Source organism: Charadrius vociferus, unplaced genomic scaffold (genome assembly GCF_000708025.1).
Source record: "Charadrius vociferus isolate BGI_N301 unplaced genomic scaffold, ASM70802v2 scaffold161, whole genome shotgun sequence".
Classification (NCBI taxonomy): domain Eukaryota; kingdom Metazoa; phylum Chordata; class Aves; order Charadriiformes; family Charadriidae; genus Charadrius; species Charadrius vociferus.
In genome coordinates this window covers 4,663,141-4,679,034 of record NW_009646928.1, presented here as the reverse complement: position 1 = coordinate 4,679,034, position 15,894 = coordinate 4,663,141, and the positions used below count along the sequence as shown (strand labels likewise).

Below are 15,894 nucleotides of genomic sequence, written 5' to 3'. Positions count from 1 at the left end.
TGCATTTGTTGCAGCAAAAACTCTGACTGCTAAATTATCATTTTGCATTTTGTATGACTTACACATTTCTTTTCACATATATCCTATGGTGCAAATAGCACAGCTCTTAGTTCAAAAGATTGTTTTTATGCATTCTGAGCAATAGCTGATGGATTGTGCCTTTCCAGATCTTATTATAATCCTATTGCTTGGATCCTTGCAGAACTAGCTTTTGTGAAGAACAGAAAAATTGTTTTCTATGTTACTATACTTTAAAAAAAACCAACCACTTTTGTTCCCTAAAGATGGAAAATACATACCAGGAAATTACATTGCCTTCAACAGTTAGTTCACCTTCTACTGCTACTAATTCAGCAAGCAGACTATAGGAAACTTCTACACCAAGGAAAAAAACAGGACGGAACTGCTAATTCTGCATTGATTTGCTCCAGATCCCATGAATATGGAAGCACAGAAAAGTTTTCCACTACTTATGCAAAAGCTCCACTGGAAATGACAGCAACTTACCAGTGCGCTGAATCATCCAGCTCTCCAACAAAGCCCTCCATCTCCACAGATCTGTACCCAAAGCAAAGCAATTTATGTGAACTAAGACATTTATACAAACGTTTCCATCCACAATTAAGAAAACGCTTCAAGAAACATTACCTAATATGTTATCAGGATGTATCTGAAACATGGGATATGATGTCAGATGTGCAGCAGGCTAGATATGGCTTTTCCTTCATCATTCAGATGTTCACAAGACCAGAAAAACAATGCTTAGAGTGGCGTGAAATCCAGAGAGGAGAGGTCCTCTCTATAAGACGGATATTGGAGAATCAGCCTTCTGTTCCAATTAAAGATGACCCTCCAGACCCAGACAAAGCTAGAAGCATTGCAGACCAGGAAACCATTGCAGGTGGAAATGTTAAATACATAGCCTGGATGTTTCAGACCCAGCCTCTGCAGGAACTATGAACAAGGCTCTTGCACTACTTAGAGTAGGTGTTTGCACAGTCACATGGATGTTTGAAATGCAGCCACTGGACTCTATGAATAACATTTATCAAGATGAGGTACAAACATCACATGAAACTCACATCTGAGAAGTTCCCAGTGGTGCTGTAAAGACTCTGAGGGACGTGCTGGAAGCATAAAACTTGGATAAATTTGGGCTACTCAGTGGATGTCCTTAACTTGTTGCAGCAGAGGTCTGAGATGAAAGGACTCAGAAGAAGCGTGAAGAGAAGCATAAAGCATTTTGAACCTCAGCCATTGTCTGCTGCCAGACACAAAATTGGTCAAGAACTGGAGAATGAAGTTGTCCATAGAAAAGACACTGTAAAGAGGCATGTCAGAATAGCACACTGGATGTTTGAAACGCAGCCTTTACCTGTGAACAACAAAGACCTGGTGGAAATTACAGTGGTATGTGGAATCTCAGTGGAGGAAAACATAAGCGGTGCTGTGCGCAAGGCCAAACAGTTAGTTGAAACACAGCCTTGGCACACAAAGTATTCAGAGGAATTAAGTCCAGCTGAAACATTGTCACAAGAATCAAACAAGCAAGATCAAGGTCCCACACAAGATGCAGCAGCCCCTGTAACACCACAGCAAAGCACACTTTCTGATTCTGAATTTGATGGCAATGATAAGCAAGTAGTACAAAAATACAACATAGAAATTCAAGTAGATGTTCATGAAGACCAGAAGGCTGAGAAGCTGAAGATGCAGGAACTGTTGTGAAAGCATCTATCTACTATCTTTTCCACCATTATGAGGATTAATGCTACAAGAGCTATCCTGAAGAATTATACAGAACAAAATAAAAATAAAAACTAGTATTAAAATAAAAATATTAAAATAGATTACTGTTGTATTTGAGAAATATTGACATGCTAGAAAATCTGCACAGACTGCACCTGACTTCTCACGCTTAAAATTAATGCAACATCCTCTTAAATGAGGTAAAATGTTGCCTGTATAAAATAACTCGAGATAAAATACTGGTCATGTTTTGTGCACATCTGTTTTTAGTTTATTAAAGCACAAGATGTGACTTAAGACAAAGTGAACTATGTGTCAGTGGGTTTCCTGTTTAAGTAAAATTACTGAAACTGTTTACAAATTAACATGCAATTATTTTTTTTTTCTATTTCCTCCTGGCTGATTTTACCAGTTGATACAGCCCTAGTCTGACTTAAGGCAGCAAACCCATTTACCTGATGTCAGAGTCCAGGTTTCACATCGCTAAGGAGTGGAGCCACTCAGGATCCCTCAAAAAGCTCAGCCTGTTATTTGTTTTATACTGAAGTAAACTTTTTAAATATATGAAGTATGTGGATATATACATGAATATTTATATATGAATAGGAAGTAAACATTGAAAATAAAACACACCTTCTGTCTCATGGTGCATGTGTTACTTAAAAATTATATTAAAATAGTATTTAGATTGCAAAGTTATGCATTTGAAACTTAGCATTCTCCTTTTGTGCATCAATTTTCAGCACTGAATATGGATGGGATCCTGTAGGAAAACCAGATGTTACCAGAGCTTTAGCCATTTGAAATACATGAACAGAATGTTGATGCTTGAACAGCAATGAAAATGTCGGAACAAAGCTAAACACTCCCAGTTGGGTTTCCCAGCTCTTTGCACTAAGAAGAGAAGGGTTCTAGGGTTCATGCTAGGAGCAGAATTAAACATGTATAGCTTGTGATCCTGTAAAAAGAGGCACAGTCTGGTGGTGGTCCAACAAAATACTTATTGTGGTGGGTTGGCCCTGACTGGCAGCTAAGTCCACACCCGGTTGTTCGCTTGGTCGCTCCCCCACAGTGGGATGAGAGAAAAAATCAGAAGAGCAAAAAGCAAGAAAACCTGTGGGCAGGTTAGATGAAGCAAAGCTGGGGTGCAAGGAAAGCAAAATAAGAAATTGACTCGCTACTTCTCATCAGCAGGCAGATGTTTAGCCACTTCCTGGAAAGCAAGGCCTCAACATGCACAACAGTTACTTGGCAGGACAAAGGCCATAGCTCTGAATGTCCCCTCTTGCTCCTCCTTTCCCTCAGCTTTTACTGCTGAGCATTACGTCTTAGTTGTGTCCTCTCTCAATTTCTTGTGCATCCTCACCTATTCGCTTGGGGCAGGGAGTGGGGTCAGAGTGGGAGGAAGAAAAGTGCAAGCACTATTCAGCAATAGCCAAGACATTGGTGTGTTATCAACACTTTCGCCACAAATCCAAAATGTAGCACCATATGAGCTGCTATGAAGAAAATTAACTGCATCCCAGACAGATTCGGTATACTTAAGTATGTTAAAAGTGAGGAAATACCCAGTACCAGTAGAATACTGAATTCTCTATATGGTCAATCTATACGGATTTCATTTTGGATCTCTTCTGCCTGGTAAACACTGATGATCTCACATAGTAGACCTGCCTTTCCCCTCCTGATTTTGTAGGACTGTTCATGTGTGGTGGGTTGACCTGCCAGACCCCTACCCAGCCACTCTCTCATGCCCCCTCTGAGGAGGGGAGAGAAAACAGGATGAAAAAGCTCATGGAACAAAATAAAGACAGGGAGATCACTTACCAATTACTTTCACAGACAAAACAGACTTGCCTTGGGGAAAATTAATTTAATTGTCAATTAAAATAGATTTAGATGGTGAGAAACAAAGACAAACGTGTCCTCCTGCCCTCTTTTCACCAGGCTCAACTTTACCCCTTCACTCCCGACTCTTCTACCTCCTCCCCAGCCCAGGCAGCACAGAGGGGATGGGGAATGGGGGCCGGGGTCAGTCCGTACCAGTTCCTCTCTGCTTTTCCTTCCTCCTCACACTTTTCCCAGCTCCAGTGTGGGCTCTCCACAGGCTGTAGTTCCTTCTGGGAATACCCACCTGCTCCATTGTGGTATCCTTCACAGGCTGCAGTGTGGGTATCTGCCCCGGTGTGGTCCTCCCTCCACAGGCTGCAGGGAAATACCAACTCCCCTGGTCTCCTTGACAGGCTGCAGGAAAGCTCTTCTGCCGCACCTCCTTCTTCTCTGATTTTGGTGTTCGCAGGGTTGTTTCTCACACTTTTTTCCCTCAGTCCTCGCTGCATGTACAGAATTTTGCTGCTTATTGAAGACGCTTTTCCCCGAGGCGCCACCATTTTGGCTGCGGGGCCCAGCCGCGCCCTGGGCTGTGTCCGCTGGAGCCGGCTGCATCCAGCACGGGGCAGCCCCAGCCTCTCCTCACAGCGGCCGCCCCTGCAGCCCCCCAGCTACCATAAGCTTGCCACTGACACCCAATACATGATTCATTTTCATGCAGATTATGAATATTGGCTCCACTATTCAGTCCTGGAAGTTGCTTTGGGATAATCTTCCCTTAAATTCCCTCTTTCTCTTTGTTTTTCTCTTCTCTTGAAGGAGACACGTGCAGAACACCGCACTGCACACCCGCTGCCTCAGCCCGTTTGGAGACTAAGTTAAGCCCCCATTTGAGGCTTTCTGTTTCATGACCAACAGTTCTTTGGGAGATTTTTTGGTTTTGTTTCTACTGGTGGTTTATTCTTTTTTCTGCCTTGATTTGCAAATTGCTATAAAATCAATACCAGCAGGCGAACCAAAACCACACAGAATGCTGAGAAGGGCCAAATTTTCTGCTGATGTCAAGGGGCATTATTATTGTCAATGGGGATATATTTATTCAAGCAATTATTTGGTCCACCCTATTTGTATTTGTCTGCTAGTATGGTTTTCTTAGTAATTCAGAAATCAAGACAGAAGAGCAGCATGCATTTTTCCAAGCCCAACAGATTATCCATTATTTCCTTCTGCCCCTTACTGGTATGAAATAAGCCTTCTATTCATGCTCTGTACTTTACAGAGAACTAGTTTCCTTTATAATTAATTATACTTCAAAAAAGAAAGGATTTTATATAGTTAGCTAATATAATTGTAGCCAGCTCAGTCTTAAAAATTAACTGGAGAAAGTATCAGGTCTGAACATGAAAATAGTAAAAGTCACAAATAATTATGTCCATCGCATATCTGGACCATATGAGTGTACAGTCTGCAGGTTAACAGAGAAGTGGAGCACCTTGATGTGCTTTTGGCATGACTAAGTAAAACTTCCTGATCAGAATTTCAAACATCTGCCCTTTGTTTATTGTTCTCCAAATCACACTGTAGATTCAAAGATTATACATACATTATACTCAACTCCACTTATACTAATAAACCTTTTATTATCCCATCTCATTTTACAAAATGTATAGTTATTATGAATAAATGAGAAATATTGTACCTGGTGCAGTGAAGTGAATAGTCCTATCAAATGTATGGATTTCTGAAAAGGGAAAGATGAGTAGCTTTTCACTTTCAAAGCATTACTGCTAGTTGAACAAAAATGAAGCCCTAAAATTGACAGCTAAGATACCAGTTAATGGATAAAGAAAACTACAGTTTTAACAAAACATATGGACTGATACAGTTAAAAATAAATCATAATATGTGGTTTAAACTAACTCGTAACTTTTTAATATGTGGTTCTAGAAACTGCAGATTCAGGAAAATGAAACGTGCAGACTCTGTCAACAGAGAGTTTACCCAATGGAATGCCTAGTTGCTGACAAGCAGAATTTTCATAAATCATGTTTCCGATGTCACCACTGTAGCAGTCAATTAAGGTAAGAAGCAACTGCATGTTCACTCACAGAACTCTGCATTTGAATATAAATACATCTGGTGAAATTATTTTCAACTAGGCTATGCAGCCTGTGGGATGTTGACAGGGAAGTAACCTGGGTTCGCCTTTTCTTCTCTGCCACTGACATCTGCACTGTGACGTGGAACGAGTCCTTTAAATTCTCTAAAGAACTGCTTCATCCCAGTACCTTCCAAATGCTTCTGTGTATTACTTCCTACTGACTGTTCCAGACCTTCAGGACAGCTCATGAACAGGAAGCAGTACAGACAGAAACTGGGGTGGAATTTAAGACATCTGAACACAGACCGAATTTTCTCTCACTTTTCCTCATCCATAAAAGGAATGATGATGGTTCTCTGCATTAGCAAACAACTCTTGTAACCGTTCGATGAAATGTGGTATTTATTGTTCAATCAGACTGCAAAGGCTAACAGTTCCGATTTTAACACGTTTGAGGTTAGTTACACACATTTCCTTTACTTCATTTAGAAGCAGAATCCAAATATAATCAAACATAAATTTCTATAATTTGCACAAAGGCTAAAGAAAATTGGCACTATATTTCCCCCACATATTTTATACAAAAAAAAAGAAGATTCAGTCTTAATATGATGTAGAAAAAGATTGCAACAACCCCAAAGTGCTGAGGAACATTCCTGTTTGAAGCTTATGCTGTGTAACAACCAAATAAGTTTACGTTCTTTCTTAAATCACAAAGCATGACTCTTCTCCTTCATTTAGACTTTGAAATTGTATGGGAATTTGCAATTAAAGGTTTTAGATACTTTTGTGTGTGTGAGTGGCCAGAATTGGCCAATACATTGCATTTGCTCTCTTTTTGCTCTTTCTTTCTTTATATATACTGCCATGTAGGGGTACTTGAAATACCAAGTAAAGTGTAAAATTCATGGTAGATTTATGATATATAAAAGCATAAACCAAATTTTCTTCCATTCGGCAGCTTGGGAAATTACGCCGCTCTCCATGGAAAAATATATTGTAAACCCCATTTTAAGCAACTTTTCAAATCAAAAGGAAATTATGATGAAGGTTTTGGATACAAGCAGCATAAAGAATTATGGAATTCTAAAGATCAGTGTAGCTCAGTTGGCAATATTCATGCTGAAGAAACAAATCCCATTAATAGTATACCTGTTGATCCTAAACCAATTACTGAAATTGATCAAGACTTGTACTCAGGTACTGAAGGTATTCATCCTGATATTTTGGATAATAATTTGAAAAAATCCACAGAAAGAGGTAAACTGAAGATGAAATGGCCACCTTCAACAGATGATACAACACCTAAGAAAACATTTTCTATTGAAGAAGTGGCTAAAGTAAATAAGCCAAAGTGGCCCCCAGAAGGATTTGCTCAAGAAGATTCCAGTTTACATACAAATAAACCTCTGGGCAATAAAAAGGATCCTCAGAAAAAAAATGCTGTGAGACAGCAAAATAAAAATGACACTGCAAATGCACAACAAAACCAACGCTCATCCCTTAGCTCTCTGCCTGAAAAACAAGCTACAGATATCTCTCAAGCAAAGAAAAATGAAGCAGGCAGTAAGGAAACAGATGAGGAAGCTGGGAACGTGCAAGATAAGCCGAATAGAACAGGAGTATCACAGAATAGGGAGGAAAATGGAAAGGATATTAATGAAGATGATAATGTGATTGTGAAAAGTGCTGGGAAGGAGCAAGAGAAAAAAATTAGTGAAACTGATAATTCAGAAGTTGTACAGGTTACTAACATTGATGATATCACAGTACAAAAAAATCACAAAGAATTCAGCTTGAATAACAATAACAATAATGCCACTTTTTCACACCTAAACATTTGTAGGCAGGAAGCAACTCTCTCAGCTACGTCTAAGCCAATGACAGCATTAAGCCATGCAATTTGCACTGTATCACAGCATGCTGTTGCAAAGCTGGAAAATCGGTCTGGAAATGAAGAACTATTTGAGATATATGAATTTCATGAGCGCTATTCTCGCGATACTGTAACTGTTTCATGGGATGAAGAGAACTCAAGAGATGAAGATGCTGTTACTTTTAACGGTCTTACTCAATTTAATAAAGATGCTACTTGTCAGAAGTCTCATACAAAGAGCACATTAGTTTTCAAGGAGGCAACTGATACTACATTCCCTGTTGATACTGAGTTGGTATGCACTGGAAAAGAACCTGACACTCTGAAAACTTCTTTTCTTCAAAAAGACAACCTGGCTTTAGACTGTGGTCTAATAGACTCAGTAAACATAACTAAAAAGTCCTGCAGCCCATATTCAAAAGAACATGGGAATTATGATACAGAACTGAATGGTATTAATGCCTGTCAAGAAAGTGAAACAATCGAAGTGTCAAAGAATGACATAAACACAAGCTTAGATTTACTGAGCTCAAGATATACAGCTGTTCCATCATTCCAAGGTGAGAAAGTCAAGTTCAAACAGCTCACTATAGAAGAACAAATTAAAAGAAATAGATTCTATGATGAAAATGAATAAAACAGCTAAGCGATCAGCTATGTCTGTCACTCATTATAAAGCATGTCATAAATAGATATTTCTTCAGTCCAGTTATTTTATAGTCCTTCTTGAAGAATTTAATATCCAGAGATTACATATGAAAATTTGTATTATATACTGTCACTCAGACTTTATTTACTTAGTTTATATTTAAGGCAATGAAGATGCATAAAATAGATTTTTTTTTTTCCCGTCTGTAATTAAAACAACTTGTCTCTCTATGTTCCTGAACATTGCAAGAAATATTTTACTACATGACTGTCCTGCAGAAACATAATTCAATTTTACTGTTTATCATTTGTAGCAAATTAAGATGTGAAGCACCTGGTGTGCACAAAACAAGAAAATATATTTCCATAGCTTTTTTCTTATGTATTGATATTATTGTAACTGAGCTGCTGCTCCATGACATATTATGTACATTTGTTGTGTTAGCTCATACTAGAAGATTTGGGGGTTTGGTTGGGGTTTTTTTGTTGGGTTTGGGTGGGGGTTTTTTTTGCAATATCATGCAGTACTTTGTTTGAAATGGACTTGTTATTGCATATTAACCACAACTGGTTGGTGAATAGTACTGTTTTGCTGTATTCCTAGGGCTGCTACTATGGTATTACATTGCATGACAGAAAAAAAAAAAGTGTAAATTTTAACACAGGATAAAAACAAACATCCTAGACAGAACTGGAACAAGGCTTGGAAACAACTAGACTAGTGGTTGTTTCAGTAACTAATTCAAAGTCATTTTAACTGATGCAACTCTCCGGTTTCATATTTAAACCTGTCCAAACTTATGCAAATTTAACACTTTTTTCCTTAATGTGTTTATGGATTAACATTTGCTCTCTTAACACTATTCCAGCTTGCATGAAACAGCAACATATCATTTAACTGTTGACAATGCATAATAAAAAAGCACTTTACAAAAAGTACTTTGTGAAGTTTTTTTTAATATGAATTTATACATATGATTTTCCTTAAACAGCTTGTGAAATTCTTCATGCAATAATTACTTTAAAGGGTTTGTTAGAGTGACAGAGAAGGATAATCAAAATGCAGTTTTCAAAATAATTTCTGAAGTATCTGACAGAGGCAGGTGCTTGGAATAACTTACAGGAAAGATAGCTTGATGTTAAAACTATTGTGCAGTGTTCTAGAACAACATATTTGCTCCACTACAACTTATTGCCCAAAGGAATGGGATTGTGGGTAAGTGAGAAAGCCACATGTGATTCTTCTTCTATACCTACACTGAAACAATGATGAAGTATATACACACAAGAAAAGCTATACATAGTATTTCTTCCACAAGAATATTTCAAGACAGTGAAGCTTCCTCTTTATGCATCACACTTCACTCCTCTTAAGTGTTTTCATGAAATGCAGAAATATAGAAAAGATCCCTTAAAATGCATGTTCCTGAAAGAATAATTAGCCTTTGCGCAAGGCACTCAGATACCACTGTATTTGATAACTTTGTTAAAAAGCATTATCTTATAGGCCATTGTGAACATTCTAAAATTATTTTGACAAGATCTTTCTCTCTTATTCCTCCCCTTTCTCCCATTTAATTGTAACCATGGTAAGTTATTTTTAAAAACCCACAAGATTAGTAAATAGATCTAAATAACTTTGTTTGCTTATTTGAGTAGACAACACAACTAAAAATAACATCAACAAAATTTCTGCTAAGACAACAACAAAAAAAAAACTCAGAAAATGCAAGCCTGAAGAAATGAAATCAATGAAATTTGTCTAAAATATTTAGAGCTCTACATGAACTAAACTTTTAAATCTCCCCCATTCCCCACACTGTATTAGTTAGGAATGATCTTGAGGGTGAAATGGTGGCTGTTTATTTACATGCACTTACATAGGTATGATCATGTGCAAGTTGTTAATTCCAGTGAAAAGCTAATACGGTTGCAACATTTGTACCTAAAGTATAGTCCTGTGCCAATTTTTATTCTCCTGCACATTCTGATGAATTTAAACTTGTATCCTACAATTTAGAGGAGTGACAGCTACCAGTTATGATAATAAAATCTCATTTACACCAAGAAATTAATGCATTTGAAAATATACTTTAAAAATACAGACCTTTTTGCTTCACCTAAACAAAATAAAAACACCACTAAAAATGAGTCACAGAAAATTCATGTTCCCTTTGGTCAACTAGAGATGACTGAAATACAGGCTTTGATGAAACAGTAGAAAAAAGCAGGACTATGGGGAAATTTTTATTCCCAGAGGGAATAATATGTAAAGTCAACATACATAAATGACGTACCATACAGGGCAAATCTCCTTGGATTTTCCATGATCAGGATTCTGCTTAGCATGGGACAGCCACAGAAGCGTAGAGCCTTCTTCTAGTGGATTCATTAGCTTTGCACTGTCTTCTTTCAGTGGGTGGCCTTTTTACTTCCTCCAGTAGTGAGGATGAATGTTAAAGAAAAATTAAATGATACTGCATAATTATTTCTTTGAAACACAAGCCAGGTGTCCCATCATACTCTCTGGGAGTTTTTATACAAATCAAAGGGATGACACCCTGTAAACCTATCTGAAAAAAATTGAAGTAGAAAAGTTCTTCAGAACTTCAGCCAAAAGCTTAGAGCAGGAGTAATCAGAGACAAGATAAGGCTGGAACCCACTGAAATGTGTGTTTGTCTTCCTCCCTTCTCCATAGAAGGCAAAAGAGATGGGAGATGGTGCACGCCTGAGTCACCCTGATGTATACATACATTACCGCTACGGAAGTCACACCCTGGAAAGAATGCATATAGCAGCTGAAAGTGAGACTGAGATAAAAGCTGTAGCTAGAAAGTAGCAACCTTACAGATTTTCTTTAAATAGAATGCTAAATGAATAGTAACTCCTTAGCTGCCAAAAAGCCTCATGCATTCTGGTGAAACCATACAGATTTACTGCAGCCAAGGAGCTGGTCTTTATGGTTTTAAAAGAACTAGCATCCATTAGAGCTGTACTTTTGTGAGAAAAAGTTGTTATTCTAAGTGTAAATATCTTTAAGTTAACCTCTAGGCTTTCTAAGTTTTAGTACCCGTATTAGTTTAAAAAACTGGTCATCAGTTTCTAAAAGTCCCATTCTGTGGGGAGAGGCTTGATGGCTCTCAAGAGGAATCGTGGCACTGAAACCCCCATTCTCTCAGCAGGGTAACTTCCTCTGGCTGCTCCTAGGTGTCACCCCTTGACTGACGGACAGGATATTTAGCAATGCCTAGGAATGGACCTTACAGTCATGGAGGGCAGAGCTGATCCATTTCCAGCACAGCTGCAGCCAAGCACTGTTCAACAGCAAAACTGCACTGACCAGTAGCAGTGAAATCAAACTCCTCTGTGTAGTACAGTACTTCTTCAGTACAGAAGACTTGCAGTCTGAGAAGTCTGTTTTCACTAGGCATTATTGGCTACTGAAGATATTCTACTGCTTTTAGAACACAGCAGGGTTCATGTATTCTTCTATACTCAAAAGCACCAATTAGAGAGATTAAAGAGCCTGATTTAATATCTTGTTAAGGAGCTTCTGAATTGCTGGGCCAGCACTGGACTTTAGAGGACTTCTAAATTTGCAGTCCCTTTGCAGCTTCATTAATATAATTGGCACGAAGACTTACTTAGAGCTACTTAAATTGTTTTTATAGATGCAGCATATCAACTGATCCCTTTGGAGTCTTTATAGAGTCAGGGGCATCCTCAAAACTATAGAGGATCTTAAATAACACTTTTACTATACTGCTGAAGTGGACTCCTTCTAGGTGAAGGACTTGCTGAAAGCAAATGCTGGATTTCTGCAAAAAGGGTACTTACTGTCTTCTGTTAAGCATTTATCTCCTTCGTACATACTAATATGCATACTTACATTAGTATCTTAAAAGACATAGTGCTCAGCATGGACATTAAAACCATGTTAAGGATCTGCCTTATTTTAACACTGTACATTTCTTGCAATATCCCTCCCATAAATAATTATAGTTCAAGCCTTATTTTCAAAGTGCAGGATAATTATCAGAATTACTTATGTAAGATTTGGGTCATTTCAGTCAAGTACACCTCCAACTGTTAGGTATAATTGCAAAAACATTAACTACCCTGAGTACACTCACAAAAACCAGGAAAACATGAAGTCAAAACGAGACAGATTAAAACCTTTGTCTCTTTTCATGCTTGCATCCATTAAGAGGCACCTAAGTTAAATCCTTTGGGTGAACTTTACTGACTTTCACAAGCAGCATTTCACCTTGTATGTGGGCTACATTTGACGATTTTGACATGAAAAGCATTCTGTAATGTTTTAAAGAGAGGAACTGTGTTAAAATGGGCTGAGGAACACAATCAGACTGACCTTACTTTTGGGCTTCCTAAAACATTAAATGACAATTTAACCATGAAAGAGCTGAATTTCCAGTATAGTCCTTAAACAAAAAATAAGGCAGCTGTTTACTGCTTCAAGAAAAGAGGTGAAAAATTCAGTCTTACCTCTCCATGGACCTATTTCCTATACCTTCCTTACCTTTCTTCTCTTAAGGTAGGGTGTGGGAGAGAACAAGACAGAATAAAGTCTTCACATGTATTATGAATGTGTTTTTCATTAACTGAGTACATTACAATTTTATTAAAAACAGACATGAAAAATCTACTACACATTTGCAGCAGGTGATTTTAAAAATCTCATAACCTGGTTAAATAAAAAAAAACCTCCTAGAAAAACCTCAAAGGGACATCTACGTGATGACAGCTAATTTCAAACCCACTTTACCTTTTGGCTCATGACACTGTAACCATCACTATCAGGATCCATTTAAAATTACTTTTAGACTGATGTAATGATACGTATGACAGATGCTGACAAGAAACAACATTCTATCACAACGAGTACCTTTGGAAGAGCCATTCCTTCCCCACAGAAACTGCACATTCCAAACTGAAAAGAAGGCTGTTTTTCCCATCAGTAGAAAAAAATTCACCAAATACTTCATTTCATGATCAAGAAGGTCACCTTTCAACAAAAAAAGGAAGATGACTTTTCAGTACAAAAGGCGAAATAGTTAAAAAATTATGGGTGAATGGAGGCACAGATGTACCATGAGGGGATGGAACGGTAAAGAAAGTACTTCAATATACTCTTTGGTAAATTAGATTGTGTCATCTTAATTGTAATACTGGTGCACATATAATAAAAATAATGACTAATCGATAAGAAATAGTCTCTTACCACTGAGAATATGATTCCAGCTTCTGTCTGTGATCACAGTTAAGAGCTCTACAGGACATTAGATAAAAAGGAAGAAGTAGAAAGCTATGAATTCAGCATGTATAGCTGGACACAAAAAGTAATTTTGCAGTTCCAATCTTAAAAGGTTTTGTACAGCTTTTCATAAACCAATAGTAGAGTGGAAACAGCACGTACACAGTGTCATATACTGTTTAGAATCTCTTTTTCTTTATTGTCTCCTATAAGCTGCTGGTCTAATTTGTTGGGACAGTACTCTTGTACTGAAGGCTACAGATTGAGCCTTGGTGGCTTTGGCTGAGGAAACTATTTTGCCGAAGTGGGTAGTGGTTTTTATGTCCCTAGAGAGAAGGGAGTGAAAAGTAGCTTTAACAGGCTCTGGCAGCTATCCATGCCGACAGCATGCTGTAAAACAGAAACAGCATGGACTCAGCTTCTTGGGCCAGAACATGAAGCCTAAATCATTTTCTTCAAAACAAAGTATTATGACAACCCAGAACACCTTTATATGTTCCTGGAGGCACCATAATATGAACACTTGGCTAATAATAAATGGCAAACTATATTTGAAAATACTAATGTTATAAACTAACATACTGCAGAGTGCTCCAGGATCTTAATTTTTTTTTTGTTGTTAAAGAAAGTATATGTGCACTATAGACAGCAAGACTAGAAAATGAGGAAAAAAACAAATAGCGATAATTTACCTTATTTGTGAAAGCCTGTGTAAGAAAACTCAGCTTCATAAAATTCTTCCAAATAGCTTCCAACAAATCCGGTGAGGCTGGGATTAGGTCTACAAACATTTATGTCCTGTGATTACATTTCAACACTACTGCAGCACTCCAGAAAACAAATCATTTTCTTTAACCAGCTACAAATTTTATCATCACTTCTGAGAGACAGAGATGACGTAGTAATAAAGAGCACTATGTTTCTGTCCTCTGCCAGCCCCAGAACTGAGAAACATACATTTCCTTATACAGTCACCAAGTTGATCCAAAGTGAAGGACTCAATCAACACCATCTCCCAAATACCTAAAAAAAAAAATATACGAATCAAAACAAATTCCTTAAGTGCATATGCCCCCCTGATCAAAATTTATTTTTTAATTTCTACAGTAACTACTGTAAAGACTAACCTCAGTTAGCTTTTGTCTTCTTAGGGAAAATTTCCTGTGATAACTTTATGTCTGTCCAGTAAACTTTTTGTATCATACTAAGGACCTGCTGTTTCACTGGGGATGTTCAATGTCATCAAACTATTACTGTATCTTGACAAAGGGACATTCAGTAACATGGATCCTTGTATACATTTGTTTGCAGCTGAAGTTCAGGGTGCTCATATTGCCCCTGTTAAGACCCTACCTGGTGTCAGCCTGGAGCTTGCTCTATCTAGAAACTCAAAAACAGAAAGGCAGAAAATAGAATTAACCATGGGGAACTTCTTTGTTGACACTGAGAGTATTGTGCTTGTACAGTGTCCTGTCTACAAGAGGCCTTCTGAACTGATAAACAACCTGCACGTAAAAGGAAAAAACCTTCACTCTGCCAGAGTGGAATTAGCATGAACGTCTCTCAAATTAGTAGTTTCAAATTAGTATTCATTGACAACTTGCTAGGAATGGGTGTTTTTTTTTCAAATGAAGACTTCGCTACACAGAAAAGGCAGCTAATGGATGAAACTCTGCACCTCCTGTACCTTTACTGAGTTTGTTCCACTTGTATGTACATGTATTACTATATTTACTAATATCTACTATATTACTGATTCATTATTATGTGACCATAATTTTTAAAAATTAACCATAATTCACAGGGTCATGAAATAGGGTCAAATGGACAACCTTAATTTTACCATTTGCTAACATCCGAGTTCTTGATTTTGAAACCTTAACGTTCCTTTAATATATTTGCTGAAGACATACATACATATGTGCCAAATACAATTACAATGGTTAAGTTCTGGAAATTCAAAATCTGGGTCCACTTGAAAGTTCTGAAAACTGTTAAAGACCATCACCAATATATCATGCTTTATGGACTGCTGGACTTCTAAGTCTTATAATAATAGGAGTAATTCCTCCCCTGATTCAAGTCTTAGAATGATGAAAAATTCTAGAATGTTCAAAAATTTTCTAGAATCGTTTTTCTTTAACATGTATCAAATGCTTTTGTGAAGCAGAAAAAAATACACCAATACCTGTCTGTGGTGACTTCTGTAAATGACCCACTCCTAGCTGAATAATATTATCCTGCTAAGTTGTGATGCTAAAATCTATGTTTTATTCTATCCCACACAATCATGGATGCGTCTTAATTGTAGGAAAAAGTAATACCATTCTAATAATAGTTTTGCATACTTGCCATTTTAAAAATGCTGTTTTCAATTGCTTATAATTTTGTTATCTATTTGGGTTGAAGCTTTC

General features: G+C 37.5%; 1 protein-coding gene across 1 annotated transcript in view; it reads left to right on the top strand.

Moving 5' to 3' along the window:
- XIRP2 (xin actin-binding repeat containing 2) overlaps nucleotides 1-15,036 on the top strand; it is a 49,015-nt gene extending 33,979 nt beyond the window's left edge. The window contains exons 8-10 of the mRNA XM_009894649.1: nucleotides 5,527-5,660; nucleotides 6,642-8,116; nucleotides 14,792-15,036. Coding sequence (XP_009892951.1) covers nucleotides 5,527-5,660; nucleotides 6,642-8,116; nucleotides 14,792-15,036 — 1,854 coding nt within the window. The remainder of the gene's footprint in view (nucleotides 1-5,526; nucleotides 5,661-6,641; nucleotides 8,117-14,791) is intronic.
- The last annotated feature ends 858 nt before the right edge of the window (nucleotides 15,037-15,894 follow it).